The sequence below is a fragment of the Netta rufina genome, assembly GCF_964035555.1.
Source record: "Netta rufina genome assembly, chromosome: Z".
Lineage (NCBI taxonomy): Eukaryota > Metazoa > Chordata > Aves > Anseriformes > Anatidae > Netta > Netta rufina.
The window spans coordinates 6,445,826-6,472,724 of NC_140126.1; the positions used below are offsets into that span (position 1 = coordinate 6,445,826).

Sequence of the window (26,899 nt, forward strand, 5' to 3'; positions counted from 1 at the left end):
GTTGGGCATCGGACAGCAGGTGGTGAGCAATTGCATTGTGCATCACTTGTTCCGTACACATTATTACTAGTAGTACTATTATCATCATTATTGTTATTATTATTGTTATTATTTTCTTGTTTTTATCTCAACTCACAGGCTTCACTTTCCCATTTCTCTCTCCCATCCCAGAGAAGGAAGGGGGGGAGGTGAGCGAGCAAACACAAACCTGGAAGGATATGGAATGGGATTTATTTTCATGGCTGCCTGGTGGACCATGGGTTAAAAGAGTGTTATTTTTATTGTCATGTGGTGTAATTATGTTATTGTATATACCTTGTATGATACCTTGTCTTACATTATTAATACACCGGGTGATAAATAGTACATTTGTAATAACTTCATTAAAAAGGGAAGGGGATATGTCAATTATGATGTTTAAGAATTGGACCCTCCAAGAACAAACTGATGAAATCCAATTATTAATAACAGAAGAGACACGAATTGGGGATATTGAAAAGAAGATAAGGGATTGTGAGGAATGTTTTAACAATTCGTGTCCATAAAGAACAATTCTGTTTGAAATGTTTGAATCCTGTCTGCCTCTGGGCCCTGCACTGGCAATTCAATGCTTGAACCACAGCTGCAGTGTGTCCCAGTCTCCCCCTCATTCCTCATTCTAGCCAATTTATCACTTCTTAAATTTATGAACCTGTTTGCTTTTGTTATTCCGGACTTCTATTTCTAACACTGCTATAGATGTGTCTGTGAATGGCTGGGGAAGAATGTTTTAATTACCCGTGTGTCTGGGAGTTTCAGAACAACTGATAACAACTAGTGACTGTTATGGGATACTATGTGGATCTTTGGTATCTGGTTAGGGGGGGGCCGAGAAAGAAGCTGAAAAGCGGCTGGGAGACAAGATTTGAAGAAGGTGTTTTGAAGAAGGTGTTCCGTAAACTTGGGATGGTGCCCAGTAAGTACAAAGGGGAAGAGGAAGACTGCGAGCCTTCAGCATGGAAGACCCCTAGAGACCCCCAGAAGAGACCCCAGAGGAGACTGTGCATGCTCCAGGAGGAGGGACTGCACCCCGGAAGCTAATTTTAATAATCTATTTTTTTAGAAGTAGTAATGAATATGTATTAGTCTAGGAGCATAAAAATCAGCTGCTTGATGTAACTGGTGTGTGTCCTGGTGGAGCGGAGACTCCCGGTGCACCCAGCGCTGTTTGCTTACCTCTATTCCTTTATATTCTTTCAATAAATCCTATTTTTTTATTTAATCCTAATTTGAATCCTGAGCCATTTATAACACCCCGCATCGATACACAGCCCTGAGCACCACCAGGATGTGCTGCAGCACCAGGACTATTTATTACATGATTAAATCCAAATACAAAATTAGGGCTAAGGGAAGGAAAAGAAGAGAGTCCCACTGGGGAGGGCAGCAGAGCAGAGCTCCCCACAGCCCAGCAGGCCCTGAGCAAATATCCCCTCTGGCAGGTGCTGCGCCGTCAGTGTGTCCAGTGTCCTCCAGGCCCCGCTAGCTGGAGGTCGCCTGCTCTGCCTTCAGCACCTCCGTGCTGGGGGGCTGGGGGTCCCCGTGGGCTGGAGGTATCTCGTCCTGAGTCTTCACAGCTTGCGTCTTGGTCAGCGTGGTGTAGATGCCCAGAGCCTGCAGGGAATGACAGAGCCATCAGGGAGGAGAGACAACGCACGCTTATGGGGACTGGGAAGGTCTCTGGAGAAGGCCCTGTGGGGCAGCGAGAAGTGTCCCCGCTGTGGGGCTGTGGCGATTTTTGACAGGGCACACACAGGGCTGGGACAGGGCAGGTCCCACAAGGAGGCAGGGCCGCAGCAGTCTCTAAAGGGGCTCTGTTTGTGGCCCTGATGTCGTTGTGCTACACCACAGTATCAGTCAGCCCCATGGAGGACTCCTGCCAGTTCAGTGGTGCCTTCAGGTGCCTTCAGTTACCCAAATCCCCGTTCAGTCCTGTTTCTTCAGGGATGGAGAGGGAAGAGGCAAACTTCCACCTCAAGGAGACAGAAAGTCATCACTCGCCTCATATTTTTGCCACCTTATTTTGGCACGAAGAGAAGGGTCCTGTCTCCTACAGCTGCAAGCTGGCTCAGGCCAGCCCCACAGCCAGGGGCTGCTACGACAGAGGCCCTCCAGTTCCCACAGGATGCTGCAAAGCAGCTTTCCCAGCCCACACCTTCTATTTCACACCCACCCACCGGGCCAAATTCCTCCTCATGTCCACACCTCTCCTCTCCCTGCACCACCACCTCCCAACAGGGGCTGCGAGCTTCACCTCCCTCAGCCTCTGACACGAGGCAGGGTCCCTCCTCCTCTGACACTGACCTGTGCAACCATGTGGGTGATGTCGCCGGTGTTGGCTGGCAGCAGGACCGTGTTAGAGTCTTTGGCAAGCTTGGAGAAGGCGTTCACATACTGCTCGGCCACAGAGAGGGAGGCAGCCGCGCTGCCGTGCTGCGGAGAGACGGCCGAGGCTCAGCATGAAGGAGGCTGAGCCAGGCACCACCAAGAGCTCAGCCGTGCCCGCAACCCCAGCCTGCCCCAGGTGTCAGCAAATCTCTTCGCTAAGATGCCAGGGGGTATCTGCGAGGAAGCCAGGTGCCACCCCAGCTTTGGGATCACCTCCCTGTGCTGGCACCAAAGCTTTGGCTGCCCCAAGGAGCCCTCACTCACCTGCTGGGCCAGGGCAGCCGCCAGGAGCTGAATGGCCTCGGCCTTGGCCTTGGCCCTGACCAGCATGGCATTGGCTTCTCCTGCAAGGAAGCACGGGATGCAGATCAGAACTGTGACAACACGCTTGCAAGAAATATATCAAGAAAACGTGGTGCATGCAATGCCTCCTTTTCTCTAACAATAGCACTACGATTGTCCTGCAACACCTCTCCTGCTGCCCCAGGCTGTAGGGAAGCAACACCAACTGCGGCACAGCCCAAGGGTCCCAGCAGGGGGGATGAGAGCAGCTGAGGCAGCCTGTCTCACAGCAGTGCAATCTGCTCCCAGGGAGCACCACCCCTCAATACAGAGGGGTGCAGATCCCCTGGTGTTCAGGGCACGTTCTAGCCAAAGGTGCTACCAGCAGCTTTGTTGATTTGCTCAGCCTTCTCAGCTTCCGACGCCAGGATCTGGGCCTGCTTCTGCCCCTCAGCCACGTTGATAGCAGATTCCCGCGTCCCCTCTGACTCCAGCACTGTCGCACGCTTCCGTCGCTCTGCCTCTACCTGCAAACACGGGTCAGATGCCTGCCTGCCACAGCCACTCGGGGGAATCCCACCCATGGGGCAAGCACAGCAAAGACACTTCTACGTCCCTGCTGGGCAAGGGCAGCTTAGCAAAGGGTAAGAAGACAGCTACAGAACTGAGTGGTCCCCAGCAAGGGCTGTTTCTGCTTCCCAGATGCAGTTTGCTGCAGCAGTGAGCCCAAAGCACACCACGCCACGCTGCCCCAACCCTGGGCATGCTGCTCACAATATGCCACACTGACTCCATGTGGGGCACTCACTGTAATGCTGCTGGGCACCACCAGCTCACAGAAACTGCTCCCACGAACACCCACCAGCCCACACAACCCTCCTCAGTTTGGTCCACAACTAACAGGCCAGCCTGCTTCCCCTCCTCCCCTTCCAGGCCTGCCCTGGGCTCCCTTTCCTCAAGGGGAGACCTCCAGCTCTGGGATTTGCTTTCTGCAGAGCCCAACAGGCCCCGGGGATTTTAAAAAGAGCTGGCAGAGCTTGTATGTACTAGGCAGGGGTCACCACTGCAGAAATAAGAATGGGAATTATTTACTCAATAGCTGTGTGCTCACAGCCAAAGTGCCAACAGGCTTCCCTCCCTGCAGGATGGCCCAGAGTGCTGCCAGCTCTGGATGGAGAACAGCCTTGCTTCGTGGAAGAGGAAACTTCCCTCTCATTCCAGATCGCCCACCCAGAAACACGAACCTGCATCTGCATAGATTCCTTCACCCTTGGGGGCACGTGGATGTCCTTAATCTCGTATCGCAGGCACCGGATGCCCCAGCAGTCTGAGGCTTGGTTGATTGCATCCACTATGTTGGCATTGAGGGACTCACGCTCCTGGCAGGCACAAAAAAAAACAGCAGAGAACAAAGGAGAGGTGCTTAGCATGAGACAGGGGTCAGAAGGGAAATAGACACCCCGTCTCGTGGGCAAAGGTCAGCCAGAAAATCCCAACTCCACAGGTGTAGGGCAGGGAAAGGGGCTTCCCACATCTCTCGGAGAGGTCACTTTCTCCTAGAAAGGGCAGTGCCCCAAACTGAAATTGTTGATGCAAGCATCTGGTCTACAGCTGGATACAGAGATGTCCCAGGAACACCAACAGCTCCTGCTTCTGTCCAATAAGGGTTACAGCCCCCCTGAACCACTTCAGCCAGGACACTCATCACTGGGCCTAAGCAAAGTGCAGCTGACTTGAGAGAAACACAATCACGCCAGCTGGGTGTGGACATTGGCCAAACAGATCCAAAGCAAGACCCATCTCCAAGGATTCACAAACACGTTCACTGAAACAGAAGCCTAATGCCATATAAGCAAAGGGCACATTAGTGTTATATGTATGGCCATACAGGCCCCGCAGGGTTCTGAGATGCTGCCAGATGTTGGCAGTGCTGGTATCCACCTCCCCTGCTCACCCGGAATACTCTGTCGAGGGAGAGTTTGCCAAGTTCAGATCTCATGGTGGTCTGGGCCAGCTGCGTCACGGCATATTCAGGATCCTCCACCCCATAACTGGCCTGCGGAACAGAAGCAAAAACAAGAGAGTCCGTGGTGTTGCTGAAAGGGATCCCAAAAGAGGCAAGGTGAGGAAAGGTTGTGCCAAGATGAAAAACCTGCCACAGGCACCCCCATCGATTTCTTCCTCCAAGAGAGCAGTCCCAAAGAAGGGGACGCTCAGCCCACCCACTCGTGGAGCACAGCAAGCCTGACAGAGGCTGAAGCGTGCATCTCAAAGAGAAAAAGGCCAGGAGAGACTGGCCATGGCAGCCAGCTGTGTGAGGCTACACACGCAGAGCCTGCAGGACACAGCCACGGGTGCGGGAGGCTGCAAGCTGCCTCGTGCCTCCAGGGTCAAGCTGGGCCCCAGGACAGCAGGGACGGTACCTTGTAGGGGTCCATGACCCGCAGATAGAGCACTCCATCAATCTGCAGGGTGACGTTATCTGCCGGGAAAAGAATGACACATCCTGTTTACTAAAACGGAGGAGAGAAGGCATGGCAGCCCCCCTCTCCCCTGACAGAATTAATAGAGCTGTAGAGCTGGGCACAGTCATCCCTCTCCTTCCTGTTGTCAACAGTGTAGCATGGAGAGAGGGATCAGCTGAAATAGGTCTCCTTGTGTAAAATGCTTTGTCAGAAGGATCCCTACATTCCCTACAAAGTGCCTCACTCTGACTTTTAAATACACCAGAAACCTCAGGTGTCAAGATCAAAACATCTCATGATGTAGCTATCTTAACAGGTAAAAGATTTAGGAGGGGAAAAAAAAAAAAAAAAAGGAAACTTAACACTAGAATTATAACAGACAAGTCCACCAACCAGATCCAAAATTTTTATGTGTCATTTACAAAAACACAGGAGACTTTTCCTGGTTCAACAAATGAAAACTTTTGAAATCTGAAAAATTGATTTTTGCCTGCTGTATTCATCATAGCAAGAAGTGGAGCAGCCCAGGGAGGCTCACGGGACCTCCAGGGGTTCTGCTGGTCATAGTGCCATGGGTATGGGCAAGTCTGGCTCCATTTCTTCTCCGAAAGAGCAGTCAGGCACTGGGACGGGTTGCCCAGGGAGGTGGTGGCGTCACCGTCCCTGGGGGTGCTCAAGGAAAGGCTGGACGTGGTGCTTAGGGACAGGGTTTAGTGGGTAACGGTATTTGGGAGATAGTTGAAGCAGATGATCTTGAAGGTCTTTTCCAACCCTAATGACTCTCTGATTCTAGGAGCCTGGGACATTTCCTCTCATCCCCACGCTGTCCCTTGTTCACCACAGATACAGGGAAAGGGAAAGGGCAGGAGACAGAGCCTGTTCCTTACCTAGGGTGACAGCTGATTGCTCTGGGACATTAATGACAATTTCTTTGAGACTCTGCACGTAACGAATCCGATCCAGCAAAGGGATGAGGAAATTCAAACCCTGCGAAAAAGGTGGGATCAGGCAGCTGAGCCCCGAAGCCAGGCAGAAGTTTGCCCACCCAGAGAGCGCCGTGCAAACAAAGCCCAAGTACGCGACATGCTGCAGACGCTTCAAGTAGAATAAACGTGGTGAGTTTAGCTTTCTTGCTGCTTTTAACACACTATTATAAAGGAAATCAGTCAACCTAAAAGGATGGCAGCCTGTCAGAATAATCCCGGGTGCTCCGAGCGTCCCCTGAAACCCAGTGCAAACCACACGCCCGGCCGCCGCCACAGGCACCTGCCAGCCCCCAGAAGGGCCGAAACCCATCTCCTTACGGGCTCGAGGATCCGGTGGAACTTGCCCATCCTCTCCACCACCCAGGCCTCCTGCTGCGGCACGAAGAGCACCCCGATGTTGACGGGCAGGCCGGAGTTGAGCCGCTGCGGAGCTGGGGCCAGCCAGGCCGAACGCTTCAGCTGCTGGGCGCGCTGCGGGGACCGAGAGGCGCGGCGTGGAGCCCCCTGACACCACCACCACCACCACCACCCTCCTCATCCTCATCCTCACCTTCCTCCCCCTGCTCCCCCTCCACCCAGCACCCCGAGGTGCCCAAAGCGGGCTCAGTCCACACAGCGTGGCTGCTCACAGCCCCCCCCCCCCACCCCCTTCCCTCGCACCCCACGCTATTTATAAGGGGCCACAACCCCTCCACACCCCCTCCCCACACCCTCCCGGCCCCCCAGGGGCTCTCCCCCCGGCCGCACCCGCAGCAGCCCCGGCGCTGCCCGCCCCAGCATCGCTGCCCCCAAGCGCCTCCGCTCCCCGCCCGCCGCCCCGGAACCTCCCCGGGCCGCGCCGCCTCTTCCGGAGCCCTCAATGCCGCCTCCCGGCCCTCCTCGGCGGCCCCAAGCCTTGTGTTCCCTCCCCTTCGTGTCCCTCCCCCCTCTCCTCGTTCCCCCAGGGAGCTGCGTGTGAGGCAGGGCTCAGTCTCCAAACGTTTATTAAATAAAACCCAACACAGAAGTACCGGTGCGGCGCTGCGGGAAGGGGGGCGGATGGCTGCTGAGGCAGCTCTCCCCCACACACACCACCCTTCCCCGTCTCTTCCCCCCCCACCCCAAATTTATCGCCTCACACACACACACACACACACACACACGGCGACCTGCGGGGCTCCCTCAGCTCCGGGTTTGGCTCCCTCCTTCCTCTGTCCCAAGGGGTGAGGGGATCCACCAACACGCACCCCTCGATGCTTCAGACATCACCGAGATGGTGCCCAGCGAGTCTCAGCCTCACCCCCAGCTTCTAACAGAGCCCCCCGGCTTCTAACAAAGCCCCCCGGCTTCTAACAGAGCCCCCCATCTTCTAACAGGGTCACCCCCGCCCTCCACTTGGGGCCACGGCCGCCCTCGCTGTGCCCTGGCAGCCCCATGGGGCTGGGGGTGCAGCCCCCGCTGTTCAGGGCCTCATCCCGCACCTGTAGGGGAAAAAAAGCAGCGCCTCCGATCCTCCACCCACCCAGTGACAATAAATACTAATAAATACAAACTTTTTCCACGCTTTCAGCTCACGCCCCGGGGATGGGCACGGGCAGCCTCCCCCCCTTTGCCTCCAGCCGTGCCTCCCGGTTTGGGGCAGCAGCGGCAAAAGCCCTGGGCACGTCCCTGGGGCAGTGGGGCTGCCCCCATCCCTCCTCATGAAGCCCCCTTGGCGATGGCAGGGGGGCACAGCCGCGACTTGGGGGCAGGTGAGGAGGGCGACACGTGAGGGTGGCAGGGCTTCATCTCTCCTTTACTCATCTCTCCCCGAAGCAGTGGGCTGGGAGCTCCCCGGCAGCCCCGGGGCAAGGGAGAAGGTCAGGCCCAGGGCGAGTAGCAGGGATTCCTTGGCATCTCCGTGAAAGATTTCAGTTCGTAGGGGATCCCCGAGTCGACCTCGATCGACTTGCGGGAGAAAAGCAGCCGGATGTCGTCGTGAAGGTAGATCTTCCCCGACTTGGAGCTGTGAAACCTGGGAGGAGACTAGTGATAGGACTAGAAGGAATGGCCTCAAGTAGTGCCAGGGGAGGTTCAGGTTGGGAATTAGAAATTTCCTCTCAGAAAGAGCAGTCAGGCATTGGAAAGGGGTGCCCAGGGAGGTGGTGGAGTCACCGTCCCTGGGGGTGTTCAAGGAAAGGCTGGACGTGGTGCTTAGGGACAGGGTTTAGTGGGTGACATTGGGAGTAGGGGCATGGTTGGAGCAGACGATCTTGAAGGTCTTTTCCACCCTTAATGATTCTGTGGAAGAGCCTCAGACTTGAAGGCAAGGGCAGGACAGCCTCATCAGGAGGAGGGGACACAACTCCTTCCCCTCCTGTGGCCCCTGGTCAAAGTGGCCACGCTCTGTTTGCCTTCAGAGGGACAGAGGTGGCTGCCATGGGGCAGGAGAACAGCTCCCTGCAGCCCTTCCAGTGCCAACAGCAGCTGGTCCTTGCTCTCCCCCAAGGCTACGGGGTCAGGCTGCCACCCCAGAGGGGGCTGCAAGTTTAGGGGAAGCAGGGACATAGGGAAGGGGGTCTGGGAGCCCAGGACAGGTCTCCATCCCACCCCATACGCCCTACCTCAGGTGCATCAGGTAGCAGAGGACCCTGCGGGGCGGGCTGGTGCCCGGTGGCTCGCTCGGGGCCACGGTGGCCCCTTCCTCCTCCCCCACGGGCACCAGGAAGATGCGGTGGCGCAGGAAGGTCATGTGGTTGGCCGGCATGTCCTGGAAGTCGTACGTCACCAAGAACATCTTCACCACAGTCTTGTTGGGGTTAAATAAGGTCTGGGGGTAGAGGATGGGTAGGTGGGGGGTCAGACTGGGAAGGGCCCAGGAACAGATCCATAGGACAGGGCTGGGGTGTCTGGGGGCGACAACAGAGGACACAAGGGACCAGAAGAGTTGTCCTTGCCCCGCACCAGCCCCAAACAGGCTTTGCCTGAGGCTCAGCTCTTGCCCAGTCCGTGTCCCTCACAGAAGAGCCAGCACAGGTCACTCTGAGCTGGCCCACAGCTTCATCCTCTCCACCCACCTCCACTCCCTTATTCCCATCCCATCCCCTCTGCACATACACACCCCACCAGCATCATCTTTCCCCACATCTCCTGCCCCCTTGTCTTCCTGTCAGCACCCTGGGGGTCCTGTGCTCCCTCCACTGTGCTTTCTTGGTGGCCATGCTGCTACTCTGCAGAAAAAATTCTGGCTGCTGCCCCAGCTAAGCAGCACAATACCAGAGACTCTCTGGATGCCCCGTCCCTGGCAGTGCTCAAGGCCAGGCTGGATGGGGCTTTGGGAAACCTGGTCTGGTGGGAGGTGTCCCTGCCCATGGCAGGGTGGTGGAATTAGATGGTTTTTAAAGTCACTTCCAACCCAAGCCATTCTAAGATTCTGTGATAATGGAGTATCTCCACCCCAGGCAGCAACAGGAGCCCAGCTACCACTCACCACTTGGATGGTTCCAGCTTTGGGGACACTGTAACCCTTCTTTCCCAAGGCCTCCAAGTCAATCACTCCCTGGGGCAAAATAAACAGCATGTGTGAGAGAGAGAGAGAGAGAGAGAAAGCCCACGGAGAGCCCAGCTGGGACGCAGCATGGGGCCAAGACCCCACTTTCTCTTTGCTTTGCAGGTTAAATGTTGCTCCTGCCATAGCTGATGGTCTCCTTAGACGTGTGGCTGCTTGAGCCAAGCTCTCCATGGAAGAGCAGCCCCTGAGGATGAGCAGTGTCTGGACACAGCTCCCCACTCATGTCTACTATAAGCCCAGCCTGTGTGCACGTACCAGGAAAGGTGAGGGTGCGCTGTGTTCAGAGATGTCAAAGTAGGTGACGTCCACAGGCAGGGTGACATGCTGGGGGCAGTAGGAGCCGCTGGCACCGATCTCTGCTGTGAAGCCCTCGATGCGTCCCGACGGTGCAAAGCGCCCCTTCAGGATGGACTCCTGAAAGAGGAGGGAAGCGTCAGGGACTGGAGGCTGCCCGCAAGGGACCACGGCTGCTTTTTCAAGGACAGATCCCATCCCATCCAGCTATAGGTGGCCTCAAACCAGCCTTCTGTCACGGCAAAGAACCTGCAGCTGCCACGTCACATCGCCAACGTGCACGAAGCCCTCGGGGACAGGCAACCCAGCCCCACGCCAGCTGCCGCAGAAAGCATCCAGCTCCTGTTGGGCTCAGCTTCTCCTAGCTCAATGCCAGCCCAGCCCGAGCCCTCCAGACCCACCTCCCTCCCCAGCAGGCTATCACTGTGTGGGTGCTGTTACCTCAAAGTTGCCCAGCAGAGCGTGGCTGACGGTGGTGGTGGCCCAGGGTGCTGCAGAGGAGCGGGTTCCCCTCCGGGGGCTGCTCCGGAGATGTCGCCTTGGGAGAGGAGAGCAAGCATCAGTGTGGGGCCAGAGAGCACATCTCCTTGGGGGCGCAGATCCCTCTCCCCTGATTCCCCTGATAGGGACACGTCTCTCCCACCACCCCTTTCCCTGGTAGAAGTTGAGCCATTTTCCTAACCCCAGGGGCAGCCTCCCTCCACCCCACAGCCCAGAGTCTTGCGTAGGGGAGATGCCCAGGAACCCAACCCGACCCATCCGCCCCACAGCAGGCTGTAGGGTGCTGGGATCACTGTGCACCCCAGACCTGCTGTGGGGCAGGAGCTGCTGGGACACTCACGATTTGAGGCGCAGCCCGCTCTTCAGCCTCCTCCCAACCGCAGTGCAATCTTCGGAGCTCTGGAAGGGACATGAAATAGAGGAACATGTTAGGGCACCAAACAGGGACCGTGCACCACCTCTTGCCCTGTCCCACATCCCTGCTGGGATGGCATGCGGGGCAGCATGAAGCACAGAGATGCTGCAGAGCTGCCCAAACCCAGACCTGGCTGCCAGGGCAGGTCTTTACCCTCCCAAAGTGGCTCTGCTGAGGAAGGTGGTGACAAAACCCGAGACAAGGGTGCAGCACGCAGCCTCCCACCCCGCAAACCACATCTAAGGAAGGGTAACACGTACGACAAAGCTCCCTGGCCAGTCTGGGAAAAGTCCTCTCCCAAGGCGATTCATACAAAATCTGGGCAAAGGGTTGGGCTGCCCACAGCCTGGCTCCTACAGCTGTAGGGTGGGGGATTAAAACCAGGGCCTCACTGCTGCTTCCTTTTAAAAGTGCCCCCTTTTCAGGGGTTTTCCTTTCTGGAAGCCACACAAAGGGCAGCACAACACAAAGGGATGATGGAGCTAGCTGGCATGACCAGGCTGGAAAACCGAGGGAAGCTGCTGGAGGACCTCACTCTGCAAGGGCAGCGCTGGGGGCAGCCAGGCTGGGGGACAGTCACCAAAAAGGGCACGTGGACAGGGATGGAGCTGTGTGTGTCCCACGCTCAGGGCATCCTGGCTCTGAGCAGGAACAAGCCAGGGTGCCTCTGCTTTTGTAGGGCTGGTGGCAGGCAACAGACATGTCCCAGGGCTGGCCACTATCCACCGTGCCGTGGCACTGGGACAGGACAGGGTGCCGTGCCACTCTGGGCCATGTGCCCAAAACGGACAGCTCTGGGTGTCTCCAGGCTGTTTTCCCTGCCTCCTCCCACCCCTCAGTGATGCTCACCTTGGCTGCAGGGAGCAGGTGGTTCCAGAAAGGGGCTCCCTTGGCGTCAGTGCTGCGGCAGGCTGTGGGCACCGGGTGGCACGGCAGGGCCCTCTTCTTCCTCGCCGGCGGGGACAGGCTCTCGTCCTCGGAGCAGGAGTCGGCCACCACCTCACCAGCAGGCAGCAGCTTCCTTTTGGCCGGGCAGCTGCTGCCGCTGACCCGGCTGCTCCCGCAAGGCGTCTTCTCCAGGGAGCTCAGGCTGCCAGGCTCGGGGCTGAGCACCGCCTGCGGGGTCGGGGGCTCCTTGCACCCGTTGGCCGCCACTGGCCATTCCTCTCCTCCGCTAGCCCTGCTGCTGTGAGCAGGGCTGCTCCCCGGCTTTTCTCTCCTCCCAGCAGAGTCCAGCTGGGACGTTTGTGCAATATTGTGCAAATCAAGGTCAAGTAGGTTGTGGCCACTCGCCCGATCCCCGTTCTCCCCGCAGCCCGCGGGCTGATCCCCTGGCGGGATGGGACAACCGTCTCTCGTGTGCAAAGTACTGCAAGCCATGTGCTGAGGCCGCGAGGAGGAGGAGGAGGCATCCTGCAGCTTGTCCTCTCTGCTGGCCTTGGGGCTGGGGCTGGGGCTGGGGCTGCCCTCGCACCGGTGCTCCACCACCCGCAGCCCGCTATGGGAGAAGTGCTGGGCAGAGCCGCACAGGGAGAGCTCCTCCACCAGCAGACCGTCCTCGAAGGCATCGTCATCCTCCAGGGCAGCCTGCCCGGGGCCCCTCTCGCACTTGCCGTCCACCCCCCCTCCACCCCAGTGAGTTCGTTTGGGATCCCGCACCCCCTCCGGAGTTCGCTGCTCGGGGTATCCCCTCTTGACAGCCGGCCGGCTGCCTGCCCGCTGCTCCGTGCTCTCGGAGGAGCTGGAGAGATGGGAGAAGATGGAGACCTGGTAAACCTTCTGGCGCTTGATCTCCGTCTCGTTGTAGCCCATGAGGATGCCGTGGTGGGTGCAGCGCTGCGAGGAAGGCTCCAAGGCCGCCTCTCTGCTGGGTCGGGGCAGGCCGGAGTCGGCGCTGGGCTCCGGGGGCAGGGACGTCTCCGCGTGGATGTGCCGCATGGAGCCTCACTTGGCTGGGCCCCACGAGGAGCTGGAGCCAGGACAGCCCATGCAGCGGCAGGAGGGGGACAGTAAAGTGCCACGGGTGACAGTGGGAGGGCAGGGCAGGAGCTGGGCCCTCTCCCTCAGGACGTCCGAGCGAGCCTCCCGTTATGGGGTGCGCTGCAGCGCAGCATCTGGAAAGCGAGAGGAGAGACGTCAGCGGGGATCAGGGTCCTCGTCCTGCCTTCTGGACCCGTGGGAGGTGGGCAGCCCTGCTCAGACCTCCCTCCCCGGGGATGGGAAGAGGAACCAGCCCTGTGTGGGTTCTGCAGGGAACCCCACAGCATCACCCACCTGCAGGATCAGCGCTTCCCTCCTGGCCTGGGCACAGAGAGGAGTTTCCAGCTGGGCTGGAGGCTACAAGTCTGGGGACAAGCCTGTGCAAGTGAGGAGAAGGGGGCCTGCCCTCTGTCAGGGACCTGCTGTGCTCGTGCTGCTCTGGAGCACAGGAGTCAGGCAGGTCAGACCAGTCCCAGGGGCTCTGGACTGTAATCACCCCTCTGGGCAACAGCAGCCAGATCTCGGAGCGCTTGCCAAAGAAACCAGCCCCGGCCGCATGCGCTAAAGGAGGCAGGGTTGGCTTCGAGGCTGCCAGCCCCACAGTGGGGACAGGAACCTGTCTGTGCAACCTGGGGGAACGTGAATTATTGTCACGGGTAGCTCTGCCAGCTTGGACCAGAGTCCTGAAGCAGCTGGGTGGCACCAGGGGCTGCAGAGCCCACCATGGGTGCCTGCACCATCCACCCACCCCATAGCATCCACACCACCCACCCCTGCCCTCCTCGAGGACTCAGCCTCCTTCATGCTACACAAGGCTTCTATTTCCATTTTCAGCCCGGTTTTGGGGTTTTGAGAATTCCAGCTGTGAGCTGTCTGGCACAATAAACCCTAAAATGTCTGCAAGAGGAGAGGAGATGGGATGCCTGCTGAAAGTTCACTGGCCCACTGAGGAGCCCCACAGCCTGACAAAGAGTCCACGCCTGCAGCTCTGCCCTTTGCCTGTCCCAGCAGCTCTCCCTGCTCCTGTGGAACAAAGGCTCAGGGGCAGGCATGCAACAGGGGACACAGTTCCCCAAGCAGGTCAAGGCCATCTGGAGACTGATGCCACAGGTGGTATTTTGATCCCCGCTGTGATGGGGATGCAAAGGTGCCCAGTCGGTGTAGTTGAGGCCAGGGACTTCACGAGAAGCAAGGAAAGGTGTCACCAGGCACCAGTATGTGCTGGAGGCCAACTGGCTGAAGAGCAGCTTTGCTGAAAAGGCCCTGAAAGTCCTGGTGGGCACCAATTTGACTGCAAGGGAGTGGTGTGCCCTTGCCACAGAGGCTAGTGCTATCCTGGGCTGTATTCTGAGGAACAATGCCAGCGGGTCAGTGAAGGCCACACCTGAGAGGGTCCAGCAAGGGGCCACTAAGATGATTTAGGGACTGGAACAGCTCTCCTGTGAAAAAAAGGCTGAGAGCTGGGACTGTTCATCCTGGAGGGGAGAAGGCTAAGCCACCTGGATGTGGTCCTGGGCGCCCTGCTCTGGGTGTCCCTGCTTGGGCAGGGGTCCCTTCCCACCTCATCCCCTCTCTGAGGCTGCGTAACCCCCATGCTGCAGCCCGCCCTGGCTGCCCCCACACTCACCCCTCTGCAGCAGAACCCCAGCGTGCTCCGGATCAACCTCCCCGTCCCGCCGTGGGCTGTCGTTGGCACAGCTCGCTGAAGACACCTGCCAGCCAGGCACCCCCCAGAAGCGGCGTGGCTGCCGTGGAATGGCTCCCACCATCACGGTGTGCCTCCGAACCTCTGCGCCGTCCTCTCCAGCTCTTCAGTCTCCACAGCAGCTCTGAGGGCAAAGAAAAGGGGAGATGCAGGAACGGTGAGATTCAGAGGCTCGCCAAGAGCAGGGCAGGAGGCTGCAATCACGGAATGGTTTGGGTTGGGAGGGACCTTAAAGATCACCCAGTTCCAAGCCCCCCGCCATGGGCAGGGACACCTCCCACCGGACCAGGCTGCCCAAAGCCTGGGGCTACCTGCCCGCAGGGTCACACAGACAGAGAAGGCAGTACTGAAGTTCAGCCTCTCCCAAATCCAAAGGTCACATGAATCTATAGGTCATCTCAGGCAGTATTTTCACTTTACTTTCCGTTTAAGCCACAAATACTTTAAGCTCAGCTGTAAACTCTCATATCTTGCTTGTCCTTTACACCCCTTTTGCTTGCCTTCCTGCGTGAAAACCTGTGTGTAGGAACAGATCCCTGCTTCCTTTCGGTGATCGTTCCACGGCCTGCCTTCCACGACACTGCAGATCACCAGCAGCCTCTGGGCCTCCAGCTAGCCACTGGGCTCATGCCCATCCACCCCATCCACCCACAGCACAGGACACTTTCTGGCCCTACACACAAGGAAAAGAGCTTGCAATTGCCTTCCTCTGGGAGGAGATGCATGGTAGGGATGGCAGAAACCAGGAGCCTGACAGCTCTGAGCACAGTGCCCTCCCATCAGCCTCCCCCAGAGCAAAGACAGCGATCCTTCCACGCACACAGCTCTCACCTGCTCAGAGGCACCCTTGATGTGTGAAGTAGATTTGCAGCTGCCACACAGCTCCCTTGTGGTCACAGTCCACCAGCACCGCAGCTTTGATGCCTGGAAGAAGGCAAAGAGGAGAATTAATCCAGGCAGCAGCTCATGGTGCAACACCGTCACAGCCTTGGGGCACCTCAGTCCCTCTCCCATGGGGCTGCTCAGGAGCTTTGCAGTCCTAGGAAGCTTTGGGTGAAGGAGAAAATGCTGCCCACCGCTGGGGGCTGTGCACCTCCCTCCCCATGAAGCCTCAGCCATGGAGCTTCCCTCCAGGCAGCCACTGCCTGTGTCCTGTTGAACAACCTGACCACGAGCACTGCTCTGAAAGCTGGAAACAGCAGGGCCAGGCACACGAACAAAATCCCTGCAGGGATGCTCAGAGGCACCAAATACCCCATTGCACCTCGGTCCAGCAAATTCTGCATTGGTACAATGACAATGTGGCCTGACTTTGACTGCCATAGAAAATGTGCTGCTCCTTCATTACATCTCCAGTAAGATTTGCAATTAGTCCCAGTCTCTCAGAGCAGACCAGCCCAAAAGCCACCTCCATCAGAGCCAGGGGAAGAACAGAGCCAGAACAGAGGTGCAACACGCCAGCTCCCACAGAGCACTCGCAGCAGGACAAGTCAATGCTGCAGCACCACAACCCCCCTGGTCCAAACCCTTGACAAAAGCTCTTTGTAAAGCCCAGCTCCTCCTGGCACCCTGCAGGAAGGCTGGTAGAGGAGCAGGTGGGTGCTCACAGCCACGGCCAGACGCTGCAGTGTTGGCACACCGTGCTCTGCCCACCTGGAACGGGGAGAGCTCTCACCACAGGTAGCTGCTTCCCTCCTCCATCCCAGGGCAGGTCTGCACCATGACTTCTGTGGCACGGCCAGCCACTGGGAAACAAAATCAGCAGCCAGCAGCACGAGTCAGCACGGGGCGGCAGGAGAAAGCCACATCCTTCCTGCCAGTGTCCACGCAGGACAAAAGTGCAGATTCAGCCTGCGCCCTTTCTTTTCTCTGACCCACACCCTGTTGCAGCCACAGCCCTTCCCAAGTCCCCGGGCAGGCAGGCTGAGCCCTTTGCTCCCCACAGGCAGCTGCCTTGCAGGAGAATGAGTCTATCAGGAGACGCTGACACCACAAACCCATCCCAGAGATCTCCATGCCATTCACCCGCTGATGCCAGCACAGGGCAGTAGGGTGCACCCCCAGCCTGAGGGGCTGCACCTCGTTTTGCCAACCCAGGTGCTGCTGCCAAATGCACCCTGCAGGGAAACACCAGGACTCCCCATCCCACCCCTAAAAGCACACCCTGGCACCCCTTTACACGCCCTGTAGCTGGAACAGGGAGCAGCAGGAGCATGGCACTGCTCCTCTCCCCTAAACGCATCAGGAGCCCCTCACAGCCCTTCTACAGAGCAACACAGGGACCCCAAACCACTGCACCTATAGCAGGGACAGGGAGACATCCCCTGGACATCTCTCCCTTCTTCTTCCCCCAGAGCCAGGCATCTCCAGAGCCCTGCTTCTGGCAGCCTGGATGGGACAGGAGCAGGTCTGGGTCCTCCCTGCAGAGCTGTACAGGTGCCACCCGGGGCTCCCTGTGCCCACACCAAAGATTTGGTCCCTCCTAAGCCCAAGCAGCTGTGATTTTGCTGGTGTTTTGGCCCGTATTAGTGCTCTAAGATAGGACTGAATGGGCTTTGCCTGCAGGGGGAAGCCTGGCAAGAGTTCCTCCTGCTCTCTGCCCTGCTCACACCAAGCTCCCAGGCCACCCTGAGAGCAATGGGGCCAGCAGGGCAGTCACCTGCCCCAGACCATCGTTCAGACAAGGAGGATGGTTGCTGTGTGGCAAAACTCCCTCTGTACCAACCACGTTTTGAAGGAGAAAAAATCCCCTTCTATGGTGCTGCAGTGCCACCAGGGTCACAGCCCTGCTGTGGGTCTCCTGGCACCAGGATCCAGAGCTTCCCCTTCTTCCCCCAGCCTGGCTAGGCCTGGGGAAGGGCAGCTTTGGGGGCAATTTGGGGGCAGGACGGGCAGAGCAGTGGGACAGGGGCACCTGGCACTGATGCAAAGAGACCAAGGGCTGTGCCCAAAGGGACCCAGCAGGACCCAAGACCGTGGGTCTGCCTGGGGCAGAGCACCAGGACCGTGGGCTGGCACGGATGAGAGACCTTCTTGCAGCTTTTGGACAATACAACAATGCCAAGCTGGTGTTTATACTGCCTTCTGCTCCTGGGAAGAGCTAAGGAAACCCTTGCAGCCTCCCTGGGTTCAGGCAGGAGCGGGGCTGGCAGAGAATCACCCACGGTACGTGCAGAGCACGAGGCAAGAGAAGAAGCAACAGAAACTGCTGGGGAGTGACTGCCCAGAGGATAAGCCACAGCTCTGCCAGTCCTATCTGAACGCAGAAAAAGGAAGAAAAAGTAACCACTGGATGTGTAAAGCCACAAGGTCCTTGGCACAGGCTGAGAGCGGAGCCTGAGAAGCGCCGGCAGGTGGAAAGTTCCCATCACACGCCCGAAGAACGGCAGCACCAGCAGCAACGCTGGCGTCAGAGGAAGGTTTTTCTGAGGCCTGCAAGGTCAGGTACATGGCTGTCAGCAGAGATACGGACAGGCGAGGCTGGGGACCACTTCCAGCATCATCCCTGGGCGAGGCAGCAACCCTGGAGAGGAGGCAGTTAGAGGGGAGCCTGAAGGGAAGGAGGAACGGGGTGGAGGTGGCCCTGGCGGTCCCCTGGGCTTCAGGCTGGGGAGGAAGGAGCTCACACCTGGTGGAAAGGAGGGAGAGGGGAGGAGAGAGGGTGCAGAGGGAGGGAGCATCCCTGCCCCGCTGCAAGGGCAAGCCCTGCTCCCGGGGGCTCTGAAGGAGGCCTGCTGCTGTGCCAGATTTACGCAGCTGCAGAGCCTCGCTTCGTGCTGGCCCCCGTGCAGAAAGCAGGGAGGAAGCCCCAGCCCAGATGGGAAGGGGCCGTGCCCACGTCAGGAGTGCGAGCTCCTGGAAACCACCAGGGACAGCACCAGGGACAGACCCTGCACCTCCCTCTGCCCGATGGCACCCTCCCTCTCTCTCTCCCTCCCAGCACCTCGCTGCAGGCTGACAACACCCCTCAGGACACAGCTCCCGAGCACACTGATGCCTCCCGTCCCCGCCACGGGCTGGGGTCTGCCCCACGGTGCCGTCCCCATCCCCGCAGGCAGGTGCCGTGGGGAGGCTACGTGGGGTCCGAGCCCTCCCGCTCGCTGTGCTGGGGTAACACAATGAGAGCTCCCCCCGAGGGGCTCGGGAAGCCCGCAGGCTTTACCCCTGCACCACCTGAAGCCCCGCACCCGGATCTCTTCCAACACCTTGCCTCGGCATCAGCGATGCTGACAATAGCCTGCGGCTGGGAAGGGGGCTGGCAGGGTCTGCAGGCAGACCCCATAGGGCGACGGCCACCTGTGCGTGGCTCTCCCCAATACCCAAACCACCCCCCCCAGCAGCCTCCCCTCCATGCACGGCTGCCCCTCTCCCCCAGGAAAGCACGGTCAGAGAATGAAAAGCAGCTCAGCACCCGGCAGGACAATCGGGCTGCTCTCCCCAGCCGGCAGCACCCCCTGCCCACCCAGCCCAGCAGGCTCAAACCTCCGCGATGCAGCCGGCGGCGTCCAGCCAGGAGCCCACGAAACCCGCAGCACGGGGAGATCCCAGGCAAGCAGCAGCCGCTCGGCTCACCGGGAGGACAGCCCAGGTTGAGGACAGACCTTTGTCTCTGCCTGCCTGTCTCGCAGGCTCGCTGCTGGAGGAGGAAAAGGGGGGGCGGTGGGGGGACAGCGAGCAAAGATAACACCCCTAGGAGGGATGTCACAGCCACGTTAATCACTTGGAATTCCAGCCAGCGCAGACCCGGGCGCTGCAAATATGGGCAGCAAATGGAGATGCTCAAAGCTCTGAAATAATTGGATCCTTTCACAAGAGCCGAGCCCAGAATCCAGCACAGGAATTCAGTCCCCGCTGGAAGTCGAGAGATCAAATGCGCGGAGAGGAGGCAGGCGCAGCACACGCAATCCTCAGCCGCCGCCGCCGGATCCGCAGCCCCCTGCGCCGCTCTCCTCTCAGGTGTCTGCCCGGCAGGAGTGATGGCACGGGGAGGATGGCCACGGCGAGCCCCGCGCGGAGCCCGGCTGGGGACTGTGCCCTCCCCATCCAACTTACTCCACTTGTGGCAAGGTGCAGGAGCGCTGCCAAGCAGACAGGAGGCTTATCGGAGGAAAGCGGCGGCCTCGAAGCCTCGCTCGAGGGGCAGCCCATGGGAGGGAGACCCCCGGAGCTGCCCGCCAGCCCCCGCGGGGCGATGCGCAGCCCGGCAGGCTTGGCAGCCCGCGTCACGTCCCCGGCGAGACGCGCTCACGGCACATGCAGGCTCCTGCTCAGCGCCTCAACGGCGATGAAAAGGCACGGAGGCTTCTGCCAGAAAACAAAGAGGCAGCGGCAGAGCTGGGGGTGGGGAAAACTCTCCGCTGCTGCCCAAGAGGATCCCTGCGGAGGCAGCAGGATGCTGACGGGCTGCACCGCAGCTACTCACCCCCGCGAGCACCCACCGTGGCACCCGCTCGCCCGGCGGAGGGAGGACGGAGGGTGGGCCGGTCCCGGTCCCCTCCCCGAGGACGTGTGGGGTGGGAAGTGCTGCAGGACGCAAGCCAGGCCCAGGACAACAGCTGGCCACAAGGGGAAAATTCCTCCGGGCTGGCTTCGCTTCGCCAAACGCCGTGTCTTCCCCACCTCGGGGTAACCACCGTGCGCCGCCGCTCCCAAGGGGAAGGTGCAGCCAGCACCAGGCGTGCAAGTTTTATGGCAAGGGGAATCTGCGGAGCTCAGCACCATGCAGGCTCCAGAGTTGACCCTGTGGTGGTGGTTACCCCGGGGTGACAAAAGAAGTGCCACCCCATGCAGGGACACAAGGGCAGGCTCCCCTCGCTGGTCCCATGGGTGGCAGCCCGGGGAGCAGGGACTGGTGGCTCCATCCCAGCCCCTGGTGCCAACTGGAACCGACGGGCAATCTCTCACTGTTTGTGCTTACAAAGCTCACAGGATGGCAGAGGGCAGGGAGCACGACTGCTCAGCACACTGGCCGTGACCAGGGCACCGACGTGCTGCCACGTGTTCAGCAGGACACTCGTCCAGGGGAGGCGTCCGCCAGGTCCAAGCAGGACTAGGTCGTCACCAGGCTAAGTGAAGCACAGGCATTAGGATTAACAGTCCTCTCGGCCTGACTATCTGATGTGCCAGGAGGAGGAATAACACCCTGGGGTTGGTTTATTCTTGCATCAGAAGCCCTGGGGAACTCTATCCTGACCTGTTTAACTTGACCCTGAAGGAAAGGCGAATCACTTACTGGTAACTCCCATCCTGTCTGCTCCCTGTGGCAGGGAAGCACAACCTGAGCGGGCTGCTTGAGCCCCTGGCAGGGCGCTCTGGGGCTGTGGGCTGAGGTTTTGCAAGCTGAGGGATGTCAGCACGGCAATCAGCGGGTGACAGGAACCTCTTTGCTCACACCTCAGCTGCCCCCTGGCCACCCAACACTCACCCCCGGCCACCGCTGCACACAACCACAGCCATCCACCTTCCTCCTCACCGTGCCCCAAGTCCCTGCAGCCACCCACACCACCTGATCCTCACCTTCCCCACATCCTCTGCCCGGCAGCCTGGCTCTGCATCCCCTGCTGCATGCTGATTTTCACTCTCACCCCACATCCCCGTCCTCCGCAGCCAGCAGACCCTATTTAGGCGCACCCCCTGCAGGTCCCCCGTATCCTCAGCTCCTTACCCGAGCCGTGCTCCCTCCCAATCTCTGCAGCTCACACCATAACCTACACCACCACCCACCAGACCCAGTGACGAGCCCCCAGCTGGCACAGCCACGGCACTGTCACCTTTCCCTACCTGCCCTGCTGCTCACCACGTCGCAGAAAGTCCCGGGGATGCTGCATTACCCGGAGCAACTCCGGGCAGGGGTGTCAAAGCCACAGATGGGAAGATGGGGCAGGTGAAGCGCCTGCGGTGAGGAGGGCAGCGCTGACCCGTGGGAAGCGTCCCTGCTCGCCACCACCCCTCTTGCAATACACTTCCTTTTACCGTAAGAGCCCTCCAAGGGAGGTGCTTGGGCACCGGCACCCGGCTCGGCGTCACGAAGCTGCAGCCTGCAGATAAGGCAGCAGGGACACCCCATATCTCTTCCACTCCCTGTGCTGGATGTCTGCGTGGCAGAGGAGGAGGAGATACCACCTGCACCCGACTCGTCCCTTCCCAGCTGCGATTTAGGGAGTCTCCAGGCTGTGAAGGCCAGAAGCAGGGACACAAGCTGGGCAGGAATTCAGGGTGAGGTTTTGGCGGTGTTTGACCACCTCCACACTGGATGAGTCCAGGAGGGCTGCTGCGAGGAAGGGGCATTTCCACCAGGAATTCGATGTCCTGCGTCTTGCCAGGAAAAGGCAAAAATCTCTCCTTCCAGTGAGGACTGAAGATAAGAAACTCTCTGCTGGCATTAGGAAAAGGGTGTCACAGCTGTCATCTGAACACTCCCACTGCAAACACACGAGCGCCCAAGCCTCTCTGAAGTGCAACAAGAGGGCCTGGGGTGCCTGCTTCCAGGCATACTCAAGCCAGCAGGGCAGCACCAGCTCCTGCTCCACCCCATGGAAACCCCAAACCCCGTGGCCCACAGCCCCAAACCTCCCGTGCATCCTGCAGATGCACGCAGTGGGGATGGCCTCGGGATGGAGGTGTTGGATGCAGATGGCAGCATCGAGGACACCAAGACCCATGTTTTGGTGGCAGAGGACCTGCCCAGGGTTCAAGACACAGCCACATCAGACAAGCCTCCTGCACAAGACACGAGTTCCCATATCTGTCCCTACAACATGAAGACCCCCCCCTGAGCAAGCTGGGCTTGCTGCTGCTGCAGTCCATGGCTTGCTGTGCTGCTACAGCCCAGAGATCTCAGAGAGCGGCTGAGCCACCACCAGCAGCTGCAAAACACCAACCCTGGTGGCAGCTATGTCACGGGGGACACAGACATCCCCCCAAATCTGATGTGCACAGGGAGCCCACGAAGGAACCGAGAGCTCTCCACGGACCACCAGACACCAGCAGGTCCCTGGCCACGCAGTGACTTACCCACGCAGCTGGGAGGAGATTCCAGGGGCCTGTTGGCTCAGATGAGTGGTCCCCACTTCTCCTGATGCACGCGTGTTGTAACAGGGACATCCAAGTAATGCAACAGGGCCCAGAGCCGGGTTGAGCAACAGGCAGACGGCACAGAGAGGCGGCCAGGGGAAGGGAGCGCGCAGCACTCACCCCGAGTCGCAGCCCAGCAGCAACGAGCCCATGGGAAAGGCTGAGATGAGCAACTTGAGAAGGGAGCTGGGGACAAATGTGGGCTCGTGGGAATGTCCTAGACCTTGAAAACCCACATGAAAGTGTCTGGGGAGCCTGAATGCCAGGGGCATCCTCTGCCAGATGGGGAGGCACATGGAGCTGTTGCTGCAGGTCAGCTCTGCCCAGGCTACACGCAGCCCCCTTTGCTCTGTTACTCTTGCAGACAGGACAGGGAAAGCACTAAAAACCCTTTTGGCACTTGCACGCAGGACTCAGGCTTCTGGAGCATCAGACACCAGGGTCAAAGCTAGGAGACTCAATAAATCGCAGAGCGAAGCTGTTTCTGAAGACAAGGCTGATGAAGCTGCCAGCAGCCAGCCTCGCAGAAGGACAGGATCAGGAAAAGAGCAGCCATGAGAATAAAAGGCTGGCAAAGAAACAGAAAATACTGGGAGCAAGTAATTCTTTCCAGACAGTCCTTTGGGCTCATCTCAGCCTCCATCTGCTCCCTATCTGCTCGGGATGGTCAGGCAGCTGGAGCCTTTAAAAAGACTACTGGTGACTTCCCCCTCCAATTGTCACCGTGTCCGGGCCTGGGACAGGCACCACAGGGATGATAACCCCAGAGCCCCTCCAGCCGTAGAGCTGGGGGCTGGCTGAAGCGAACCAAGCCAGGAGAAGGGCTGGCGTTTGCTGTGCCACGGCCAGGGGATGGACAAACACACCTCCGAGCCCTCTGTGCACCTACAACCACGTCAGCCCCACAGACCGTGAACTGCTACACGGCCAGGTGCCCCGAGGGCTGCAGGACCAGGCAGTGGTGCAGGTAGGATGGGACCTCATGGTCCAACCCTGCTTGGAGCGGGGCCAACCTCGCCGAGGGCTGAGGCTCTCCGAATTTGGAGATTGCTCCCCCTTCTCTGGGCCCTGCTCCAGAGCTCAACTGTCCTTGTGGGGAAATATTTTTCCCGATATCTCATTGGAATTTCCCTCGATGCATCTTGTGCCACTGCCTCTTATCCTGTTCCTGGGCACTTCCCAGGAGAGCCCGGCTCCGGGATTTTTCTCTCCAAAGCCCCACCAGGCAGCAGTGAAACCCTTTCCCTCTCCCAGGCTGCACAGTCCTGCTGCTCTGACTGCTCCTCTCCTGTCCTCCAGCCCCTCATCACCTCCACGGCCTCATCTTGGCTCACCCCAACCTGCCTGGAGCCCAAAACCTCCCAGGGCAGGAGGAAGTCCTGCAGGAGGAATGGGGCAAAAGGTTAATCCGCAGAGACCGAGCTCCGGGGTGAGAAGCTGGCCAGCAGGAGGGAGCAGTCACCCGTGGCAGGGAGGGACACCACCACCTCCTGCCCCAGCTGGAGCCTCCTGCAAGCAGGCACAACTCAGCAGCCTGCTTGCCCTTCCCTTCCCCTCCTCACCTCACCTCCAACAGGCTCAGCAGATGGACACGGCGCAGGGCCAGGGCTCCTGGGGGTCTCTGGAGGGTGCTGGAGCCTGTTGATCTCCATCCCTCCCAACCAAGGGTAAAAAAGGCAGGACAGGAGGTAACCTGGAGCCAGCTGCAAGCCTGAAAGACCTTAGGGGTGATGAAACAAGAGGCTTCCCCAAGCACAGACCAGCACGGGGTGTTTTCCCTTCAGGTATTTGATCTATGGCTCTGGTTGTCGGAGATACCGAGTGCCTACTCCAGCACCTGCTGCAGAATGCCTAGGTGGGAATCCCAAATGGCTGCTCCAGGAAGTTTGGCCCTAAATACACAGTGATTTGCTTTCACTGCTGGCCCTACTTCCACCGTTCCCATGTGGGACCAGCCCTCAGCCATGACGAGCGGGACCACCACGAGTCAAACTCAGCAGAGACCAGCTGGGCTAGATAGAAATTACACAGCCCCGAGCTGGAGGAGGTGAGCAGCCATCCACAGCCCCCAGGACACCCCCCAGGGTCTGCAGCAGTGCTGGAGGGGCACAGATCACACAGGATTTCTGCAGCTGTGGCCCAGATCTGTGCAGCATCCTCCCCAGCCCGGCTCTTCCCCCTGGCTTAATAAAGACCTACCTCTTATCCCTCTCTGCCCCAGCAGGGACTGCTCCTTTTTCCATCCTGCCTCTCCCATTCTCTTAGCGTGGAGGGGAAGGTTACCAGGCAGGACCCAGCCAGGACAGAGACCTGCTGAGGTTGCCCAAGGTGACTGCACACCCCACTGCCTCCCGGAACAAGGACTGACCCTTCCCAACAGAGGCTGGGATACCCTGACACGGCTCTGCTCCCTGCAGTGCTCGTCTCCAGTCCCTCCAGCAGTGCCTCCAAGGACACGGACACGTACCAGCGGTGAGACACCAGCAGGGACCTGGTGCAGCACACGGCTGAGCCGGATCCTTCCCCGTCTCCACTGCTCTGCTTCCAGAGCCCTGAGGCTCCCCCAGCTCCCGGGGGTACCCGGCACGGGCTGCCAGACCTTTGGGCTCCCGACAGCCCCGGGATGGCACCTGCCTTCTGCTTCCCGCTGACTCACCCCCCTCTGACTCACCCCCTCCTCCTGCCTGACTCACCCATTTCACCAGGGCTGGCCGCGGGCGTCAGGGCAATGCCACAAGCTCCGTGAGGCAGCAAACAGGGCAGGGGAAGTGGTGCCAAACCCCCCTTCTCCCGCAGCGCTGGCTCGAGGCCACGTCGGGGCGGTGGGGCCAGCCAGGAGTGGGAGCGCTGCCATGCGCAAGCACGGCCGAGATAAGGAGCGAGGCCGGGGGCGGGTTTCCTCCGGGCTCCGAGGCTGCCTTCCAGGCAAAACCGGTGGTTTTATCAGCCCTCTGGCAGCCTGACCCCACCTCTGGCTGCGGGAGGGACACCCAGTGGAGCTGCCGTGGGTATAGGCTGACATGTGTGATCCTGTGCTGCGCCTCTTCCCAGTTTGGCTCAGCGGGGTGGAGAGCTTCCTCGGCTGACCCCAGGCTCTGGAAGGGACCGAAGCAGCCAGAGGTGACAAAAGGCTGATCGCCCATCACTGCTCCTGCTGGGGAGCAGCTCTGCAGAGCAGAGCACATCCATCAAGGAGTGCATGAGGGAGAGCAGGCACGCAGGGAAGACACGGATCCGTGCACACGCCTGGGCTGCGGAGCTGCGCCTCTCCCTGCTGCGGCCTCGTGGCTGGAGGATCCATCTCCCACTGAGAAAATCTGCCTTCCCAGGGCAAAGAGAACCAAGACAGGCCACCCTGCTTCTCCTGCAGGCTCCCATCAGGATGCTTTGCTCCCCAGGGGCAGCAGGGTGGGAGATGCACAGTGCTCACCGCGTGCTATCAGCGTGGCCAAAGGCACAGCCGACACCACGGTCACGGTGCCACCAAGGTCACAGCAGCGGGTAAGTGCCTGAACAAACCAGCAGCCACCAGCAGGACAGGCCCAGCAATTTAAATGCACATGCTGAAAGCAGGCTCTGAAAAGAAGGGCTTCCTGAACTGCCATCAGAGGGATTTATTCACCCACCTCTAAGTCAGTGGCATGGTTCTGCTGCTCAGGTGACGTCAAAGGGCAGCGTGAGAACTGAGGATTTTGGGCAATGACAGAGGGAGAAGTTCAGGCTTTCTGAATGCAGATGCTAAGCAGCGAGAAGTACGTGAAGTTGACGAAACAGTTCCTGAAACGGTTCCTGTTAACAAGGGCAGGCACACAGATTGCTAGACTGACAAGGAGCCATCTACCAAGGTCAACAGAGGACATTTACCGTCTCTCCAGGAGCCCCAAACCAAGCCTTTCATTGCTGGGTTCCCCTTCCCACAGTGGCTCTGTGCTCCCCACATCTACCTTCATGGTGCTCGAAAAAAGCAGAGCAGCCACAGGGCTGCTGGCTTAGCTGGTGGCTGCAGCGACCCAGTCGGAGATGCCAGCATGAGGACAGAGGCTGTAACAGAGCCTGTTCCCCTCCCAGCATCTCCTCCTGCCAGGACTCAGGGAGATGAAATAGCTGGAGCTGGCACCCAGCGCTCATGGAGCATTCCCTGGGACCACTTTCCATCTCCTAGACAGAGCCCAGCGAAGCATCAGCCCTTTGTTCCAAAAATCACATCCAAGGTCATCCGATCCGATGTAAGGACCAGATGTG

The 26,899-nt window shown here is 59.2% G+C and overlaps 2 protein-coding genes across 3 annotated transcripts in view; both read right to left on the bottom strand.

Moving 5' to 3' along the window:
* Positions 1–1,328: 1,328 nt before the first annotated feature.
* On the bottom strand, positions 1,329–6,985 carry STOML2 (stomatin like 2). Its single transcript, XM_084304978.1, has 10 exons — positions 6,908–6,985; positions 6,479–6,631; positions 6,062–6,161; positions 5,133–5,191; positions 4,664–4,765; positions 3,954–4,088; positions 3,092–3,236; positions 2,692–2,771; positions 2,344–2,472; positions 1,329–1,653 (listed from the first exon to the last, which is right to left on the bottom strand). The coding sequence occupies exons 1-10, from the start codon at positions 6,938–6,940 to the stop codon at positions 1,522–1,524; spliced, it is 1,068 nt and encodes a 355-aa protein (XP_084161104.1). The 5' UTR covers positions 6,941–6,985; the 3' UTR covers positions 1,329–1,521.
* Positions 6,986–7,278: 293 nt separating this feature from the next.
* ATOSB (atos homolog B) overlaps positions 7,279–26,899 on the bottom strand; it is a 32,968-nt gene continuing 13,347 nt past the window's right edge. The window contains exons 1-10 of one of the 2 annotated variants that reach the window (XM_084305430.1): positions 25,125–25,242; positions 15,416–15,508; positions 14,507–14,708; positions 11,749–13,013; positions 10,825–10,883; positions 10,425–10,521; positions 9,945–10,103; positions 9,609–9,677; positions 8,743–8,948; positions 7,279–8,153 (exon numbers count right to left, since the gene is read on the bottom strand). In XM_084305430.1, coding sequence (XP_084161556.1) covers positions 8,000–8,153; positions 8,743–8,948; positions 9,609–9,677; positions 9,945–10,103; positions 10,425–10,521; positions 10,825–10,883; positions 11,749–12,837 — 1,833 coding nt within the window. In that variant the 5' untranslated portion in view covers positions 12,838–13,013; positions 14,507–14,708; positions 15,416–15,508; positions 25,125–25,242 and the 3' untranslated portion in view covers positions 7,279–7,999. Of the gene's footprint in view, positions 8,154–8,742; positions 8,949–9,608; positions 9,678–9,944; positions 10,104–10,424; positions 10,522–10,824; positions 10,884–11,748; positions 13,014–14,506; positions 14,709–15,415; positions 15,509–25,124; positions 25,243–26,899 lie in introns of those variants that run through there. The other variant, XM_084305429.1, reaches the window with a different exon arrangement.